Source organism: Adiantum capillus-veneris, chromosome 17, assembly GCF_014529385.1.
Source record: "Adiantum capillus-veneris isolate H3 chromosome 17, ASM1452938v2, whole genome shotgun sequence".
NCBI lineage: Eukaryota > Viridiplantae > Streptophyta > Polypodiopsida > Polypodiales > Pteridaceae > Adiantum > Adiantum capillus-veneris.
The window spans coordinates 144,657,955-144,679,198 of record NC_140947.1 but is presented as its reverse complement, the minus strand read 5'-3'; the positions used below and the strand labels follow the sequence as shown (position 1 = coordinate 144,679,198).

The 21,244-nt window shown below is 44.3% G+C and overlaps 1 protein-coding gene across 1 annotated transcript; it reads right to left on the bottom strand.

Moving 5' to 3' along the window:
• Positions 1-1,711: 1,711 nt before the first annotated feature.
• On the bottom strand, positions 1,712-19,929 carry LOC147438254 (uncharacterized). Its single transcript, XM_086487545.1, has 7 exons — positions 19,469-19,929; positions 19,053-19,147; positions 3,355-3,452; positions 2,616-2,797; positions 2,371-2,429; positions 2,119-2,287; positions 1,712-2,046 (listed from the first exon to the last, which is right to left on the bottom strand). Exons 1-6 carry the CDS (start codon positions 19,827-19,829, stop codon positions 2,183-2,185), a joined length of 900 nt encoding a protein of 299 aa, XP_086343671.1. The 5' UTR covers positions 19,830-19,929; the 3' UTR covers positions 1,712-2,046; positions 2,119-2,182.
• Between the last annotated feature and the right edge of the window lie 1,315 nt (positions 19,930-21,244).

The window sequence follows — 21,244 nt, the reverse complement described above, 5'->3', positions numbered from 1 at the left end:
AATAACACATCTAATGCCATGAGATAGGTGGGTGTCCATATACCCAGGGCATTAGATAAACCCATCATCTGTCATGCGGAGAAGATGGTCTCGATAAAAATCCATCTTTGTCCACAACTCATGTGACAAAGACAACCAAGTCCTAGTATCAAGCTGAATGAGAGTATGTGTGAGGGTGAGGGATGGTGCATCTAGGGTATGTTGAAAAGGGGGCAGCTTGTCCATAGTAAATCCATGTAGCTCAAAATAAAGATGATATCTATGCAAACCAACATAGAGTATCACCCTCACTAGCAATTGTCACAATAACTCGAGCACTAGTCATGCATATATGTCGCATGGGAGTTCCCATGTGCTATGAATGAAAGACACTTGTCTAGCAAGAGTCTCCATTGCAGTCGATGGTGCACTCGTCTCAACCCCGATAATCTTATGTGGCATTGGGGCTTTCACCTGGATTACCCTAGAGATTATGGATACAAAGTGGTCTCTTCATGGATTTCCATACATCATTTGCGCACCCCGATCTACTATGATGATCCAAGGTAGGCCCCCATATCTGCACTCCATCAAAGTGTCAAATAGCCTCAGCTTAGTGGGTGGCTCCGCCACTTAAAACCATCATTGTCGTATCCCCAAAGCTATAAAAAAACACAACCAAATAAAGGCCTTTTCCACAAGTAGGTCAATAAAAGAATTTCGTAAGGACATGTCACAATGTAGAAAGAACTTTGTATACTTTTACCCATTCAAGCTTTACAAACTCTTATGGTCGAGATAAAGCATAGCTTTCTTTTTCAGGCTGAACCAGCTCTTGAATCCTTATGCCTTTAATGCCGTCTACAACAGCAAGATGAGTTTTTTTTCAATGAAAACAATACACAGTAGTCCCAAGAAGTTGATAGTTAATTTACAATTGTCTTTGGAATATGGGCACAAGCCCTACAAGGTAATAAAACTCTTAACAGCTCAAAGCTAATGACTTGTCTCTACTTGCAATTTGAGAAACACCTGACTCAACTGGGTTGACCATATCAGGTCTAATCTCAACATGAAGCCTGCATCAACTTTTGGATTGATGTTTTCTTGGGGACGGCTGAAGAAATAAATTGAGCATCGTGTTATTCATCAGTCTTGAAGTATATTCCCAAAAGAGTTTAACCGGGGTAAACAAAAAAGGTATGGGCAAAAAGATGGCAAACACGGAGATCAGTTGAAAATGAAAACTCCCAGTTGTGTTCGGATCGCACCTTGATTTTGAAGGTTAAGAATTGGTGAATTTAATTATAAATGTCCCTATAATTTGGGCACAAATCCCAGTTGTCTGACTAGTTTGCCCTTTAAAAAAAATGGCCAAGAAAAAGGATTTCTCGAGCAGTGCATAGCACCGTGATGATGATCACAAAGCTCTGAAGACCCTCTGCAAACAAAAACAGGCCTTCAACATTGCAACACCCTCATAATTGCATGCCTTCTTATCATCAACACAACTAGGGCACGTGACATCAAGACTCGAAAGGTTAGATCACAGGTCGGACACACAAAACAACTTTTAAGTACAACAGTTAGGAAGAAGAAGAGATGAGACTATTTGACGGCGTAGGAACAATCCCAATAGACCTCGAAGATCCATCCGAAGAGTCTTGAACTTAAGACCTGTCACTCACAAATTCTCAGAGACTGCACATTAATTGAAATACCGAGACATCTATGCTGGCTACTGCCCTTTCTCAGTTTTACTTGTTCTTTATTATAAAAAAATGAAATAGCATTCCTTGCTCAAATGCTGTGTCAAATTAATTTATAAAGCTGTACAAGGTCAATAACATTCCCTTCAAAGGAATCAACACACCACAAGATTGCGGCTCCTTGACAATGTGGCTACATAAAACAGAGTTTTATACAGATGCTTGTTGTGAAGCACAATTCATCCTTCACAACCATGGTTTTGCAAAGCTTGCAGTCATTCATTCGCATCTCCAGGTTGTCACAAATTTGCAAAATATAAAGAGTGGCCTAACCAACAAGCTTCAGCCCTCCGAAAACCTGAACCACACCCTTATCCGCTCAGTATAAGCAAAAGCATGAAAAAGTACTGCACTCACAAGAGAAGCTCACCAGGAATGTGTACACTGAATAGCTATACGCCAGCTTCAAAGGTGAGAGATACATGAATATCACATCAAACAAGCTCCCCATCTGATGAGTCATCACTCGCTTTCTTTCCTGATGAGCTTATGATTTTGGAATCCCCCTTTTGCTCTTCTTCGGCATCACTATTCAAAGCCTGAATCAAAAAAAAAAACAAAACAACAGAAAATGTAGCATAGGACATCTACATCAACCCTCCAAAATTTCAAAATCATTTACCGAGCTGTTGACCAACTGATCAAATTCAGCATCAAACCCCACATCCTCACCATCACCATCTGGCTCAACAGAAACTTACAATGAGCAAATCAATCAAAAACAAGCAGGCAGTATTTGCCTGCTTGTTTATGGCTTGTTTATGGCAGTATTTGCCATAAACAAGCCATCCAAGAAAGAAAAACATGTTCCTTGGTAATGAAGCTTAGCTATAAATGCGAATAAAGATCACTGGCAGTTACTCATACCACTATCACCCAGTAAATATGCATCCAGATCCTGATCATCAATAGACCGCTTCTTTTCAGATGTGTCAACCACCCTAGAAGGTCTCTCTGCCAATTGTATTCCTTCACTGGTAGCAACTGTTGGTTTTGCATGATGCTCATCCCTCAGAAAATCCTCGGGCATGACAGCCGGTGCTTCATATCTGTTGATAGAAAGGAAGCAAAAAAATGAACCGAACAAACCATAGTACCCTTTCATAACATCTCCACTACAAACTAGTGGAAGGGACAGAGAAAAAGAAAGCTCAACCTGACATTGAGAAGTAAAAAATACAACTAAACAGCGAAGTTTTCCATAGACAAACACAAACCCTAAAGAAGTCATCCAAAAGAGTGGTATCGTAACTAGTAGGGGTGTGTATTTGGTGTGCTCTGCCGTGTAGGACCCTTAGGTGCAAAGGCCGCATAAGACTTTGGAATTCAAATCTTCAAGCCACGAGGATGAGAGACTCCATACCTACACTTAAGGAACTCAAACAAACAGCCTGGATCTTTGAAACTTGAGTGTGACACCATGCAACCTTGTTTGATTATGAAACGTAAGAAAATTACAAGTTACCCATGAAGTCAATGCCCATAGCTATCAAGTGAAAAAAAAGGCAGTTCACAAAAAGTAGAATTTGCCACAAAAACATAGGTCCAGAGAGGAAACTGCACACATACTTGTGTATTAAAAATTAAAACCAGGTTTTGTACTTACAGAACAACGTGGCTTCTCACTAAGGTGAAATAAATCTTCCAAAATCTCTTCTCCTTCATGTGCCTTGGACACAACTCATATCTAAACTGAGAAATTTCCTGTTGCAATAAAAGCACCATAAGGAACTTAAAGATGCTCTTCACAAAAACCCATGCAAGCATTTTAACCACCCTCGTGACAAATGAGCACCCGCTACCAGCACTTCTAATTTCTGCAATACTATATAAAGAAATCGCAAAAATTCGGTGCAGCCATTACCATCAGAATTGTACTTTTTGTCCACCCTTTGGGTGTTATTTGGTAATACACGATATAATTGGTGGAGGTAAAGTTAGTGTTTATAATGTAATTAGGTGCAACAAATACCATACAGTAGGTACAGGAACAACACAAGTATTGTTCTTTTTCCTCGGATAAGGTATGTAAGGTAGGCAATGTATTAAAAAATACCAAAACTTATTTCATATTTCTAGCATTGGTCATGAAAGATTAAGGTTCATATAAGCTGTGCATACATTAAAAGATATTTCAAATGGGCCTACGATGATGCAATTAAACTATAGGAGATAAAGTGAGAGTGTAAAGTATAGCTCTACTTTTTCGAAAAATGTTGTGTGTGAGGTAATTCGGTCGATAGAATACGTATTGTAAACATGGTATGGAAACAAGGGTTAGGTATGCGAATGGATGCAACCATGGCACTGATAATGTTATTAGAGACTAATGTGAAAGAAAGAATTAGATGAAGTGAGGAGCAAGTTGAAAAAGGAATTGAGAGAGTTAGTTTAAAATACTCTTCTAAACTCTCATTGAAAAACATCTGTCACAAACTGCTGACGTGTCAAAGCCCTGAAGAATGGGGCCAACTTACAGATGCCGGCCGAGGGGCCTAAACCCTAAGAAGAACAAGTAACAGAAGAAGAAGTCCTACCAACTAATGGGGACCCCGTCCGATGGGGCCCCAAGTGACATAAAGATTAAAATAAAACAGGACCCGCAGCTGATGACATGGCAGTTTTCGAAAATTGCGCTGGCATGATGACATGGCAAGCTGTACAGATTTCCATGTTTTGCGCTGGCTGATGACGTGGCAGGTGTACGGATTTCCATGATTTATGCTGGCAGCTTTTTGGCATTGCTTTTGCATCAGATGCTTTTGAGTTTGAAGGCTTTTCACTGTAAACTGCTTTTGGGGCCTAGGGCCTTGAAATATGAGGTTAGGGCTCATTCTCTGAAGAAGGTGCAAAGTCTGGAGTACCGGCTTGTACTTTGTTGATGCAATATAAAGAAATACCGAAAGGGACGCCAAGGTTTGGGGCCAAGCCAATACTCTCTGGGGTGGAATTCCGCCACTCCGTGCCGTGTGTCGTCTGTCTCTCTCTCAGTTCAGTTGTTATTGAAGTGTTAAAAGTCTGTTCAATCTGTTCTTTTCTATTGGCACGTGGTGCCCGTCTTGTGACAGTGGTATCAGAGCATCAGGCGTGTGCTTTTCTGAAAGCATACCGGTCCTACAAAAGAGCAGACAGAGCTATTGGAATTTTATTTGAGGTATCTTCGGCCTCCGACCCCGGACTTATTAGCAACTCCCACCCTTACTTCATCGCGCATCGGGCGTGCTCCCATCTTCATCGCTGTGTCTTAAAGGGCATAAGCCATAAAGAACCCAAGACTTGGAATTCATGGATTCAGCAGAATACTTGCAGTTTCTGCTCAATGAGCTTCACGACATTCTTTCGCGGCATCCTCAGCAGAATCTTCCGATGCTACAAAGTTTTCAACAATTTTTGAACTACATGTTACCCCCTCTGATGATGCCCCAGGTGGTACCTCCTCCTCTAGCACCAGAAAGTACGAGAGCTTCCATCCGGCAACCTTCTCAACCGTCTGTTTTGATCGGGGGAGTCTTCAGGAGTATGGTGCAGCCATCTGACCCTGATCCAGTGCAACCGCCTTTGCCACCCCCATTGCCCCCACCTCCACCACCAACGCCACCAGGCTACAATGTTTGGAGCCCATATGGATACCCTTATTATCCATACCCGGGACATACGCCTAACCAACCCAAATATTTCAAAGCTGTTGGCACGACAATCAAATTTTTCACTTTTTCTGGGGTGAAAGATCACAAGAAAGCATTGCAGTTCCTACACCAATTCGACAACATCTATGCTTTGGGGAACTATAGAGAAGAATCCAAGATTTCTCGAGCAGCGGGATTTCTTAAAGATAATGCTATGCAATGGTGGAGTTCAATCGCGACACAACCGCATGCTCCAAGGACCTGGCAAGCTTTCAAGACAGTTTTTGCACGTAGTTACATGACTTCGACGTTTGAAGTCACGATTTTGGCAGAGTGGGGCAACTTGAAAATGCTTGCCACCGAAACCATGGACGACTTTAACCAAAGGTTTCTCAATGTGTACCTTCTGGTGTCCTTCTTTAAGTTCATTCCCTTGGAGGACCAGTGCAAGCGCTACACCATTGGACTACCATCACCATTGCAGGAATAGTCTCTCCAAGCAAGTCTCTACCATGCAAGAGCTTATGGACCATGTTGTGGTCGGCTACAAGCTCATGAAAGGAAAATTGGAGTTTACCACAGAAGAACCTCCGGCCACTAACCAGAACTCCCGGCAACAACGAACAAATTCTCGGGAATCCCGTGAAAACCAACCTCAACGGCCTCGTCTGACACAACGTCAACGAGACGCCTTGTTACAAGAAGGCCGATGCTTCGAATGTTTCCAAACAGGGCATACGTTCAATACATGTCCTGAGCGAGCCTCGACATCCTCAGTGCAACCTTCTGCTCCCGCGACAGACAGATCCCCGGGGCCATCTTTGGCCAAGAAGGCTAGACCTGCTATTGGACTAGTACCCGATATTTCTGGTATACACCTCGAGAGTTTTAATGAATTATGCAAAGCTTATGGAAAAGTCAACGGCTTGAAAGCCCTTATTTTCTTTGACCCCGGAGCTATGGAGAACTTCATCCATCCAGAATTCTTCAAGCAGATGCACTTTGATTATGATGTAGAGGGTGGAGAAATTGAAGCTAAGCTAGCCACGGGGCAAACTCAGAAAGTGGTACCGCTCATTGATGCACTTCCAATGACTATACAAGATTATCATGGAAAAGCTGATTTCCACATTATGAAGTTGGGCAACTGCGACGTTCTCTTGGGCATGCCGTGGCACGACAAGAATGATACAACTCTCCAGGTCCGGAACCGAACCATCACCGTGATGCAGAAGGGCAAGCCCGTTGTCCTCAAAGTTCGGTTGTCCGAAAAAACCCTGAATGACCTCTCTAGTTGTTTTCTAGTTAGATACTTTTGAACATTGTTTGAGAAAGTATTGTTTGAACTTTGTTTGAAATGGATGCTATTTGTTTTAAACCTGTCTTGGTGCCGATTTGACTTGTTTGACTTTGGTTTTAAATACTGGTTTCAATGATCGGTGATTTTACTCCCGGGTGGAGAAGTGAGAAATATTGTTTTCGTATTGTTTGAACCTCGGAACAACGCAGGCCGATGCCTGGGGAGCGTTTGGTTGTATGCTTGAACCTCCAAGCGACGCATACTGCGATATGGGGAGCGTTTGGTTGTACAGTCCTCTGAGCTCATGGCCCGGACCTTTTTAGGTTATTTGTGGGGGAAGTGACGAGGTAGTCGTTGAGTAGCTTCATACCGCAAACCGTTTGTCTCGGGGGAGTCCTCAGCGGAGTTGTTTGTTGTGTCTTGTAACATGCATATGTGAGCATTTGTGTTGTATTGTGATGTGCCAACCACTGAATATTCCTAATTGGATGAGATTGCCTGGGTATATAATTTTAGTGCATCAAGACACCCATGGAAGATCAGTACGGTCTAGGTGTGATGGCTAATTTTACTACGCCGGAATATCAAGAGTTCCGATCTGGACAAAAGGAGAAGCTAACTCCTTGATCAAAAGAGCCGAAAGGAGAAGCTAACTCCTTAACAAAAAGAGCAAATTGATTGTCCCTCAAAATGTCCCTCGAAAATTTTTAAGCTAACTTGAGTTGTTTTGCAGATATGCTGTAATCGCGGACGATTACTCTCTTTCAAGAAGGGGAGATGTCACAAACTGCTGACATATCAAAGCCCTGAAGAATGGGGCCAACTTACAGATGCCCACCGAGGGGCCTAAACTTTAAGAAGAAGAAGTAACACAAGAAGAAGTCCTACCAGCTTATGGGGACCCCGTCCGATGGGGCCCCAAGTGACAAAGATTAAAATAAAGCAGGATCTGCAGCTCATGACGTGGCAGTTTTCGAAAATTGCGCTGACATGATGACGTAGCAAGCTGTACGGATTTCCGCGTTTTGCGATGGCTGATGACGCGGCAAGTGTATGGATTTCCGTGATTCACGTTGGCAGCTTTTTGGCATTGCTTTTGCACCGGATGCTTTTGAGTTTGAAGGCTTTTTACTGTAAACTGCTTTTGGGGCCTAGGGCCTTTAAATATGAGGTTAGGGCTCATTCTCTGGCATGCTTCCTGGAGAAGGTGCAGAGTCTGGAGTACCGGCTTGTACTGTGTTGATGCAATATAAAGAAATACTGAAAGGGGCGCCAAGGTTTGGGGCCAATACTCTCTGGGGTGGAATTCTACCACTCCGTGTCGCATGTCGTCTCTCTCTCTCTCAGTTCAGTTCAGTCTGTTCTTTTCTATTGGCACGTGGTTCCCGTCTTGTGACAACATCTACAAAATCTCCTTTCCCTTGAATTTACACATGAAGAAATGTCCTTTATTACTTATTTGCTCAAACAAATACACATAAATCATTACATGTGACATGCACATAACACACCACATCCAAGGCTCAAGAAAAGGTAGGTTGGTAGGTTTGCTTTATCCAAAATCTCTTCAAATCAAAGGATCGCCACCTCAAATTTTTGCAAGAAGGAATTGAGGCCGGCTCAAATTTCAAGATTTTTAGTTGAAACGTTAAAACACAAGTCGAATTTTCCTTCTCAAATATGGTTCACACCTTCTCATAAAGAGGTGAAAAGAAATCAAAGCCGGCTCCATGAAATCATTCTCCCAAACCCTGACCACATCCTCAAACACCACCTCTCTTGGTGTCTGCATTAGACCTCGCCTTGAGATGTTAATCAATAATCATTTAAGAATGGGCCCTCTCAAACGAGAATAAAGAGCATGAATAAGACATACATCTGCATGCAAAGAAATATTCCAATATACAAGACCACACAACCATGACATTTGTTGCCATTGGCCAACCATACATGGAAGACAAAATGTTAAAACATGCAATCATGAAGAGGCAAAGATGTTCATGAATAGCGATGTAATTGAGTAAATGCAAAGTCATTCATGTATGCATACATACAATTTACACGTGTACGAAAACATGTTCATACACATACGGCCATACCTTGCACTACATGTTTTAAGACTCAAACGTGCCATGTGGACATGCTACTACTACCCATAGCCCATATTTATGATAGGCAAGTGAAACGAACTCAAAGGAGGAATCTCCCAGCTACCTCGACCGCCTACGAAACGCGCCTAACCACCCTACCACAACCACCATCCTGTCAAAGGTGGCAACGGAAGATGCGATGAAGACAAGAACTGGCTCATGATTCGGTGCGCACCTCGACTCGGATCCTGCAATGCCAAACACATGAACAAGGCACACCTGTGGAGAAGAGAGACCACTGAGGTAGAGAGAGACAGGACATCTGAGAATGAGAATAAGAAAGAGAGAGAGAGAGAGATCGGAAAAGGGCTCCATGCTGATAACAATCTGCTCGTACAAGTGACCAAGGATGGTCCGACGTAGAACTGACATGCCCAATGGATAGACCTGAGGTACACACAATTGCGCCTACTACTGACACTGCCAACTGCTCTGCACATGAGATCACTAACACGGCCACAACATGGGCTCCCCAACATTGATCCATCTCTTGGCAAAGGAAGAACTGGAGAGAGAGAGAGAGAGAGAGAGAGAGAGAGAGAACTGGATCTCTGCTCTCCTAGGCCGGCACATGAGGATAGTGCTATGCCTCTGATTGAGATGCCCACGGGATGGGCTGCCCTGAGAGGATCAAAAGTAGGGAAAGATATGCTACCCATGTCTGTCCTAGCAAGGGATCACCTCCACAAGAAGCCTGCCGTCATCTACAGACCTCCCTATGGATGCCCACCAAAAACTGTTAGGTGCAGCGGAATGATTGTTTGCGCTTTGCTCAAGATGAGTGTTCCGAACTGTGCTCAAGGTTCCTTTTAGTTCTTATGGAAGGGAGAGCCTTCCGTTCTTTATGGAGAGTGCTATGATCACAAACAAAGTGAATGGACACTGTGCATGTAAGTGTATGAGACTGAGAGATAGAGAGAGAAGAGAGATACGACATCAGAGACGTTTGTAAAACCCTCCTCCGAAGGCCCCACTCTCGTCGGCGAGAGTGGTCTACTTATGATTGCACAAAGTGGTACAATGACGATGCAATGGACTGATGCAACCTGGGACTATGCCGATGATGACGACGGTGATGACGACGACGACTTTAGGGCAGAAATCTGTGGTCTTCTAACAACTGAAAATCTGCAAATCTTTGGGCTGTTTGGGTGGCTGAAAATGACTGTTTTGGCTGCGTTTTTATGGCTGAAAATGGGGGGTCTTCTGCATCCAACTAGGGTTGAATTGTCTGTTATGGAGACTGCTGAAAAACGCTGCTGTTCTGCTCCATTTGTGGCTGAAAAATGAAACGCTGCAGCAAGTGCAAAACGCTAGCAAAAAACGCTAGGTTGTCTGGGAAGTTCCGGCAATGGCAACTGTGAAACGCTAGGGAATAGGGTACTGCTGCTAGCGATCTGCAAACGCCAGGGCTTGGAGGACTTCCGGCGATGATGCAAACTGAAAACGCTGGGCTGATGTGTGGCGAAGGTGGGGGAAACCAAAAACGCCAACGGTTCCTGCAGAGGTTCTGCTGAGAAGGTGCCTGTTGAGCATGTGCTCCTACTGCCTCTTCTGCCAGAAAGTGCTAACTTGGGTTTGCTTATATATTAACTTAGCAAAATTGCCCTACCTACTTTTGTTGGGAAGTCACTTAAAAATAATAAGTGAAAAATACCAAAAATAGAAAAAATAGGATTAATGCACTAGAAAATTCCCCTAACTGAATCTGATGGATTCTGAAGGGAATACTGATGATCATGTTGTGTGCAACCAGAGGATATGCATCTACACTCAGTGACTGGGCATGCACGGTCTATGAATAGACTCACAAAAAGTGCCAGATCACCGCTAATCTAGACTTGACTGGACTGACTGAACCCTGATCATGATGTAGCTTGTCCACGGACAAATAGGGTTGGATGTGTCACGTGACAAAAACGATGGGGGCTGCTAGGAAAAAACGCTAGGGCTACTGATGAAAAACGCTAGGGCTTCTGGTGGGAAAACGCTAGGGCTGTGGGAAAACGCTAGGGCTACTTGCTGGTGATCTCCACATGCTGCCCCCTGGGGTGCCCGTGAGAGGGCGTCCCTGAATTGGGGCTGAACTGCATATATCTGTAGGTAACTCTCCCTGCACCATATATAGGTGCTGCCCCTGACTGCCCAACCCAGCCTCTAGACTCCACGATCCAATAAATGGGGAGGAAAATAGGAGAGAGGCACGAGATTCCTGGGAAAAATAGGGGGAGCTAGGGATATTTTCCAAGAGCCTACTGACCATGGAACAAAGCCAAAACCCGAGCTAACAATGGCTAGACACGACCCGATATGAGAGACCTATCTCACGATGGCCGGGCACAGCCACAAAACAACCTTCACTCCCTAACACATGTCCCTAGGAGAAACTCGGACGGACCGATGAACCAAGAGAGATGCCTGAACTCTAATACTCCCTCTCAACTCCTGGAAAGGAAGTCGGACTAGAAAGTTGGAGTGAGCAATCTACAATTGTAAAGAGAGGGTTTCGAGGACGAGGATATCTGTTACAAACTCCGCAGTGGAAAAGTATCCTGCTGTATACAATCTAACTGCTACCCTCGAAAGACGTCCAAAAGTGAAATGTTGTCCGCTGAAAGTAAATCCAGCTCTAACAAGAATCTCCTCAAGCCAACCGACTCAATTCGCACAACCAGCATATGCAGAGGTATTGTTGCTGATTGCTCCAAGAGAATGCATCAGTAATGAGGGTGAAGGCATAAACTATTGGTATTCGGATCATTTCCCAAGTCTAAAGTGCTCCACCCTCCAAGAAATATAGAGAAACCTCCATCTCTCATCATATACCACATGCCAAAATCTCTATCACAAACTGCTGACGTGTCAAGCCACTGAACAACGGAGCCAACCTACAGATCCCAACCGAGAGGTCTAAACCCTAAATGAAGAAGCAGAAGCAGCAGAAGAAGTTTTACCAACTTGCAAAGTCTTGCCAAGTGGCCTATTTTTAAAGAGGAGTTCCCACCAACTTACGGGACCCTGTCTGATGGGGCCCAAGTGACCTAAAGGCATTAAAATAAAGCACCCAAAGCGTGGAGAACTGATGATGTGGCAGCCTGTACGGAATTCCCAAATTTTACGCTAACATGATGACGCGGCAGCTGTACGGATTTCTGCAATTCAGGCTGCCATGCTGACATGACAGGTGTAAGGATTTCCGTGATTTACGCTGGGCAGCTTTGGGCGGCAGCTTTTGAGGCTAGATGCTTTTGAGTTGATGCTTTTCATGTAGCTGCTTTTCATAGGCCAAGGGCCTTTAAATATGTGCCATGGGCTCATTCTCTTGCACGCTTTCGAGTGAAGGTGCAAAGCGTGGAGTCCCGGCGTTGTACTAAGTTCAAGCAATATAAAGAAATACTAAAAGGGGCACCAGGGTTTGGGGCCAGTGCTCTCTTGGGGTGGAACTCCGCCACTCCCCGTCTCTTGTGTTGTGCACTCTCTATCTCTTTCAGTTCATTTGTTATTTGAAGTGCTTAAAGTTGTTCAGTCTGTTATTTTTCGCTAGCACATGGTGCCCATCCCCGTGACAATCTCCAAGCTGTTACGGAAAGTCCAAAGAATGGGACAACCAGAGCTACTGAGAAATCAATTGTCCGATGACAAAGAACCAAAGAACTACACCAACCACCGTATAGAATGATGAACTGCAAGTATCTGAAGGAACTTCATCGGAACTGAGAGTGAAACTGCAACTGATCTTCATCTGTCCGAAACACATCCCAAGTGTATATCATCCCTCTCTCAAAGTGAATCGCGAACAAACATCCGGCAAAAAAGAAAACAAACATCCGGCAAAAAAGAAAACACATCAATACTGAATCTCATGGGACTCGAGACTCAAAGAGAATCACACCATAAGTGGACTGCTAAGAATAGGAAGATGTCACCTGAGGATCATGTTTGCCAAAGAAGCTGTCAAGGTCCAAAAAGAACCTAGCTACTCAAGCAAACTCCCCGAGATCAAACCAAACGTTCGCCACTACTCTGCATCTACCAAGGTCAAACCTGTATGTACAATCCAATACAATATGCCAAACTGCATATTGTTAGGTGCAACGGAATGAATGTTGAACTTTGCTCAAGATAAGTGCTCCGGACTGTGCTCAAGGGTTCCTTTTTCTTACGGAAGGGAGAGCCTTCCGTTCTTTAATGAGAGAGTGCAATGGACACAAACAAAGTAAATGGACACTGTGTGTGAAGGTGCATGAGACTCAGAGATAGAGAGAGAAGAGAATACGACACCGGGAAGTTGTCAAACCCTCCTCCAAGGGCCCCACTCTCTATGGGGAGAGCGGTCTACTATTGATTGCACAAATCTCTACAATGCTTGGACTTGCCGACGATGTCGACGACGATGAGGACGACCACGAGATGGGCTGAAATATGAAAACGCTCATGGTTGAAATCTGCAAATCTTTATCTGCTGAATTTTGACTCTGTGTCGGTGACGACGACGATGCGACAACGACGCGCTGAAAACGCAGATGCTGAAATCTGCGTTTTCCGGGCTGAAACTGCAAACTTCGCGGGATCTGACCGTGCAGCGAGGATCTGCTGCGAGAAGGTGAAATCTACGAGGTTCGAGACTTGTTCTACGATGTCTAAGTGCTAAAAACTAAAAACGTTGGTGCTTGTGTTGGTTCCGTCGCGGTAGATCTTCAAAACACTGAAATGCCTGGCAGATGCAAAAACGCTAGGGCATGAAAATGGTCTGGCTGTGCATAATCTGCTAACGCTGGGAGTCTTCTGCTTCTTGCTGTCGCCAAGCTCTTGCCAATGCAAAAACGTTGGCTGATCTGGTCCAAAAACGCCAGCCTTCTGCTATGATATTAAAATGCTAGGCCTCATGGGGGTTCTGCTCAGAAGTTGCCTATTGAGCGTGTGCTCCTGTTGCCTCTTATGCCAGAGAGTGCTAGCTCTGGTTTGCTTATATATTATCTTAGCAAAATTGCCCTACCTAGTTCCCAACAGAAGTCACTTAAAAATAATAAGTCAAAAATGTCAAAAATAGGGAAAATAGGTCTATGCACTATAAAAATGCTACTGATGGGTTCTAATGAAAATCTGATGATCATGCTGTGTGCAACCAGAGGATATGCATCTAATCTAAGTGTCTGGACATGCTTGTCTGCGAACAGACTCACAAAAGTGCCAGATCACTTCCTATTCTAGACTAACTTGACTGAACTGAACCCGGTCATGTTGTAGCTTGTCCACGGACACATAGGGTTGGATGTGTCACGTGACATCCCCTCAAGTGAGGTACTACAACCGAACTGTATGGCGTCGAGGGAGATCGCCAATAGCATCCGGAATCCTGGACAGAACACTTCGCCGGTCCACTCTGATGCGTAGGTCGTGCGATACTTGAACTTCATAAAGGTCTGCAACGCTTGCTTCTTTGGACCGTGCCGAAAGCGACAGTCATCTGTAGCTCCTTCAATGCTTCAACTTCGTCTAGAGTCATGCTTCTTCCTTCTTCAAGAATCTCCATAGCTGAAAAGTCTTGAAACCACTTCCAACACAAAAACATCAACATACCCATTCCATGTAAAGTGACTGGAAAAAATCTCGTCTTTCTCAAAGACTGCATGCAATGTAGATGAACAAATAGACGGAGTGTCAAGCCGTTCACCACACACACGCGTCCTTCTGATCGAAATCGATCATCTATGGCAATTCACAACGGAAATGCCGATGCTTGGTGCTCATACTTTCATGTGCTCTTTCTACAACTGTGTCATGCCAAGGAAGAGACATGGAAAGTGACTTCCTTGAATGCATACTTTTCAGTTTTTCATAAATAATCCGCATATATCCGTGCTCATTCATGAGCGAAACGTGCTCAACGTACGATATGTCATGCCTAGGAAAAGGGATCACATAAAGACGCTGACTAAAATACAGGAAACGATCACGAATGAAACACTCGAACAATGCGTGCTGACTAATCATTTGAACACATAGTACTTCTTGTAAGAGTTCTTTGGACCTAGGCTTGAGAGCCAAGATCGGTTCTGTGTTGGATCGAATTTCCCTATGGGGATTCTGTGGACCTCGACTTGAAAGCCAAGATCGATTCTTCGTGATGGATTGAATCTGTAACGAGGCTAGCTTCGCTAGAAAAAGCCTCAACTAACACATCATTCTTGTGAACAATCACATCATCTTCATGCAAATCATCATGCTTGTGAGAAATCACATCTTGATCATGCAAATCATCATGCTCATCATTATCATGCAATTCATCATGCTTATCATAATCATGCAATTCTTGTGTATCATGCTTTGGAGAAGACGAGACCGAGAGAGTCTCCTTCTACAGAATCCGTTCAATCTTCGCCTGCACATTAGAACTGAGAGAGGAAGAATGAACAACGTTCTTGCGATCCAATTCTGATTTTCTTTCTTCGTACTTGTGATCAAATTCTTTGGCCTCCAAGCGTAATTGCTCGCGCTCACGCTCCATGGCTGCCATTCTTACTTCGTGCCACGTTGTCATCGTGTCCATCATCGTCTTGCACCAAGCCTCCATAGGATCTCGTACAACTCGTGGCGTAGATGGGGAAGGGGGAAAAAAACCTCCTGGTGGGGAAAATTCTTCGCCGCCTCTCTCATAATCATCACCTCCAAGCGAAGTATCCATTCCGCTTCGAGTAATGACCATCCACTGAAGTCTTGGGTTCTTGTGGGTCTTGGGTTCTTGGGTTCTTGGGGGTCTTGAGATTCTTGAGGGTCTTGAGGTTCTTGAGGTTCTTGAGCGTCTTGAGGTTCTTGAGGGTCTTCTTCGCTTGCAATCTATGTTAGAGAAGGATCTTCTCTTCACCCGAGTTCTGCTCTTTCCCGCGGGCGCACCCCTTGGCAGCCTTGCGCTCACGCCAAGGTTGTTTTTTCCCACCTCACGTCGATTGGCCGGCCGCTAAGTGCACGGTCCGCTCTCAATGAGTGAAAAGAGGCACAAGGGGAGGTTGGACAAGCCCTTTTTTCTTGGGTTTCCTATCGCTCTTCAAAAACACGATTAGGAATCGACACGCCCAAGTGAACTTGGGTTCGTGCGACCTCAACAAGCAAAAAAATTATGTGGTTCTTGTGTTTCTTTCCTTGAGTGATACAGAACATTGTCAAAGCTCTGATACCAATGTTAGGTGCAGCGGAATGAATGTTGAACTTTGCTCAAGATGAGTGCTCCGAACTCTGCTCAAGGGTTCCTTTTACTTACGGAAGGGAGAGCCTTCCGTTCTTTAATGAGAGAGTGCAATGGACACAAACAAAGTGAATGGACACTGTGCGTGAAGGTGCATGAGATTGAGAGATAGAGAGAGAAGAGAATACGACACCGGGAAGTTGTCAAACCCTCCTCCAAGGGCCCCACTCTCTATGGCGAGAGCGGTCTACTATTGATTGCGCAAATCTCTACAATGCTTGGACTTGCCGACGATGTCGACAACGATGAGGACGACGACAAGATGGGCTGAAATATGAAAACGCTCATGGCTGAAATCTACAAATCTTTATCTACTGAATTTTGACTCTATGTCAGTGACGATGACTATTCAAAATTATCATGGAAAAGCTTATTTCCACATCATAAAGTTGGGCAATTGCGACGTTCTCTTGGGCATGCCTTGGCACGACAAGAATGATGCGACTCTTCAGGTTCGGAACCGAACCATCACCGTGATGCAAAAGGACAAGCCAGTCGTCCTCAAAGTTCGGTTGTCCGAACAAAACCTCAAATGAACTCTCTACTTGTTTTTTTTTTCTTTATAGCTAGATAGTATTGTTTGAAAATTTGTTTGAAATAAATGGCATCTGTTTTGAACTTATCTTGGTGTCGATTTGAAATATTTGACTCTGGTTTTAATATTGGTTTCAATGATTGGTGATTTTACTCCCGGATGGAGTAGTGAGAAATGTTGTTTTGCTATTGTTTGAACCTGTGAACGACGCAGACGGGATGTCTCGGGAGCGTTTGGTTGTATGCTTGTAAAATAATTGTTGTTGTAACTCCCGGCCCGGACCTGGATGGTTATGAGGGAGGAGTATTAAGAAGTCTGAGCAATGATTATTCTCAACACCTCCAAACGACGCAGGCTACGGTCTGGGGGCGTTTGGTTGTAAAAGGCCTCTATATCTCCTAGCCCGAACCTTTTTAGGTTATGCGGGAGGAGTGACTAGGGAGTCGTTGAATATCTCCCGACCCGGACCTTGTTAGGTTATGTGGGAGGAGTGTTCATCGGCAACTTTATGTTTCTATGTCTTGTAACATGCATATGTGAGCATTTGTGTTGCATTGTGATGTGCCAACTACTGAATATCCCTGATTCGATGAGATTGCTTGGGTATGTGATTTTTAGTGCATCAAGATACTCGTGGAAGATCAATATGGTCTGGGTGTGATGGTTAATTTTACTACGCCAGAATATCAAGCGTTCCGATCTGGACGAAAGGAGAAGCTAACTCCTTGATCAAAAGTGCAGAAAGGAGAAGCTAACTCCTTGATCAAAACAGCCGAAAGAAGAAGCTAACTCCTTGATCAAAATAGCCAAAAGGAGAAGCTAACTCCTTAACAAAAAGAGCAAACTGTTTGTCTCTCAGAATGTCCCTCGAAATGACCCTCAGAAATTTTTTTGAGCTAACTTGAGTTGTTTTGCAGATATGTTGTAATCGCGGACGATTACTCTCTTTCAAGAAGGGGAGATGTAACAATCTGCTGCGTGTCAAAGCCCTAAAGAATGGAGCCAACTTGCACATGTTCGCCTAGGGGCCTAAACCCTAAGAAGAACAAGTAATAGAAGAAAAAGTCCTACCAGCTTATGGGGACCCCGTTCGATGAGACCCCAAGTGACATAAAGGATTAAAATAAAGCAGGACCCGCACACACACACAAACTGATGACGTGGCAAATTTTCAAAAAATTGCGCTGACATGATGACGTGGCAGGCTGTACGGAATTCTGTGTTTTGCGTTGACTGCTGTACGGATTTCCGTGATTCACATTGGCAGCTTTTTGGCTTTGCTTTTGGACCAGATGCTTTTGAGTCCGAAGGCTTTTCACTGTAATTGCTTTTTAGACCAAGGGCCTTTAAATATGAGGTTAGGGCTCATTCTCTGGCACGCTTCCTGAAGAAGGTGCAGAGTTTGGAGTATCGGCTTGTACTGTGTTGATGCAATATAAAGAAATGAAAGGGGCGCCAAGGTTTGGGGCCAATACTCTCTAGGGTGGAAGTCCGCCACTCCGTGTCACGTGTCGGCTCTCTCTCTCTCTCTCTCTCTCTCTCTCTCTCTCTCCCCAGTTGTTATTGAAGTGTTAAAAGTCTGTTCAGTCTGTTCTTTTCTATTGGCACGTGGTGCCCGTCTTGTGACAAGTAGCTAATGAAAAATCCTCGTACCAAAGGTGCAAAAAACCCAATCTGTCCCGAAGCTGAGAGGAGTGCGGTTGATGACCTAGAGACACGCATTCCCTTCCTTCCGTTTCAGCCACATGTCCCTTGGGTTTGTATAAGGGCATTAAGTAACTGGTTCAGATGAAGGCAAAGTGGAGGAAATCATCTTGATTGGCAAAGGTACTCTCATTGCTATTTTTTCATCAAAGGAACTGGCGACATCCTGCGCAATCAAAGGCAAGGCAAGGCAAGGGTTGGCGGAGCTGAACGAGTAAGGTCACATCAGGGCTAGGCAGGCTGGGACCGGCAGGGCTGGGCGAGCACAGGTGGGGCAGACGGTATAGGTCGCATGCAGGAAGGGTAGGCAAAGGTGGGGTCAGGCGGAGGTAAAGCGGGAAGAGGGACGGGCAGAAAGGGTAGGCGGGGAAAGGCGAGCCAGGGCACGAGCAGGGGGGGAAAGTGGGAAGAGGAGGTTTAGCGCAAAAAAGGGGAGGGGGGAGGGGGGGGGGGGGGGCGCAAGGATGCAAGAGGGAGGACGCGACCTGCAGGGGAGATGAGGCAGAGCAGCGCAGAGGAGGTGGGGGCAGAGCAGCGCTCTCTCTCTCTCTCTCTCTCTCTCTCTCTCTCTCTCTCTCTCTATGCTTGTAGACTTGCAAGCATCCTCATCCGGGCATCCTCTCAAGCCGGACCCTCTTGAAGGCGGGCAGCCCGCCATTCATCCCACGTACAATATTAACAGTGCACTTATCAGCCATTTAGTGAAAAGGATGTAAGCTTGTAGAGATCGAAACTACGCTTCTTACCGGAACAGCCTTCAGCACATGCAAAGCATGTTGTTCTTGCCAATCCGTCAAGTCTTGCCGGATATTTGAAGTCCCCAAATCGTCGTTTGCATCAGCTAGAAAAAAAAAAAAAAAAAATCAGGTTGCCAAAGTAAACATTACAACAGCCAAGCAAAACACAGAAGTTCATTGAGACTTTGAGCCAGCAGACCACAAAGGCTTTGAGAAGTGAAAACCAAGGAGTTCATTACCTTGATTTATACTAAAACAATCCAAGCCATTTATTCATTAGACATATACATTGGTTTGAAATTATTGACGGGAATTTTATGACATTGGCTGATCCACAATACGGGGTTTTGAACTTGACTATGGCTAACCCACATATTTTGGGTAAGCAGGAAACTCTTCAGAGAGCAGGAAAGAAGCCTACTTACAATTGAACTCCTCCAAAGGAAAGTCCTGAAATGTGCTGAGGGTGAGGCCATGGACGAACTCCCTGAGTTCGGGGGTAATTCCGTATTTGATAAGCTCTTCATCGGATACAACGGAAGAAGAAGTAGAAGGTAATACTGATGATGGTGCTAGCGAGGCAGAGGGAATGGGAAGAGTTATGTCCCCAGCTAAGGCTTTCAGCTGATCGGCCTTCTTAGAAGCCTCGGTAGCAAGTTCTTTGGATCGCTTTGCTGTTTCTTGAGCAATCTCCTGCGAGATCTTCGCTGCCTCCTTTGCGAGATCTTGCGATCTCTTTGCTGCCTCGCTTGCGAATGACTTTGCCCTCTGCAAAAGCACCTCCATCGCCTGCACAGAGAGACAGAGAGATAGAGAGCACCCTGGCCTACGGGGATACAGATTGAACCTACGCTCAGGTCACCATCGGATGCTTGAAAATTTTAAGCTTGTTAATTAAGGGCCCTTTCGCACGCTGAAGGGCAAGTAACGCTTGAACTAGTCTTTCTTCATTTTATTTTTTTGGCTTTTTAAAACAAGCCTTAGAGGAGAGTTGGGTTAGGCATACTTTGAATGTTTTTCGTAATGATTGAAACTTACCTTAAGTGTTATCTTAGTTTTACACTTAGTTTTAAAACAGTAAATGATTTTTTGTGTTTCACCTTTCATTTCACATCCTGACATGTCTTGATTTTTTTTGCATTCTAGTGTTTTAGAATGTTAAAGTGAAAATTCACCTTGCATAATTCTAATATATATATATATATATATATATTATATTATATTTACACACACACACATATAAATATATATATTGATGAGTTCTTTTTATTTCACATTTCATTTCACAGCCTCTCATGGCTTGATTTTTTAATAGAGATCCAAAGGAGGAGCCATTTGCAAAAGAGCAATGTGTAACAATGGGCTTTAAGTACCCTAAGGTTCTCTCATGGCTTGATTTTTTAATAGAGATCCAAAGGAGGAGCCATTTGCAAAAGAGCAATGTGTAACAATGGGCTTTAAGTACCCTAAGGTTCAACCCATTAAGACTTCCAAAATTCAAAGGTTATGTCCAAAGGTCAAACACTAGGAAAATTGGATGTTTTGTGTGTGTTCAAAAAGTTTTCATAGTTCCTACATAAAAGGGGGCGAGTAGGGGATGAGAGAGAAACACACACACACACTCGCAAGCCTCCTTTACACAAAGGGAATGAGGGACACATGTCAACTCCCTAGTCCAGATGTCCACAAGGTGCACTCAAATCCTCTTGGATGGCCATGGAGGTACACCAATCAGAATTAGGCTAGAGTAAATCTAGTTTAATTAATTTAAAAACACTTAATAAAAGAACCAATAAGACTAAGCTCTCTAGAAGACTATTGGATAGTCTCCCAAGGGGTCCAATGAGCATTCAGTAGCCCAATGGCTTGCCTGATTCCTATTGGCCAGGAGACAAAGGGGTCCAATCAGAGTTTAGTTGCATTAATTAATTACCTAAAGCTCTCACAAAAGGGGAAAGGAGGACACATGTCAGAAGGCTATCACTTATGCTCCTGAAATCCTATTGGCAAAGCCTAGAGAGGTCCAACGGGGTGCCAGGATGAGCAAATAGCAAGAGGGGTCGACCAAGAGAGAGAGGGGGACTGATTTTCTCGAGTCATTTTTCACACACACTCACACAAGCTTATGTGTGAAGCAAGAAGACTCTCTCTCTTCTTCTCAAGCTTTGATGGAAAGTTTATCACCTACTCCAAGTTTGTGA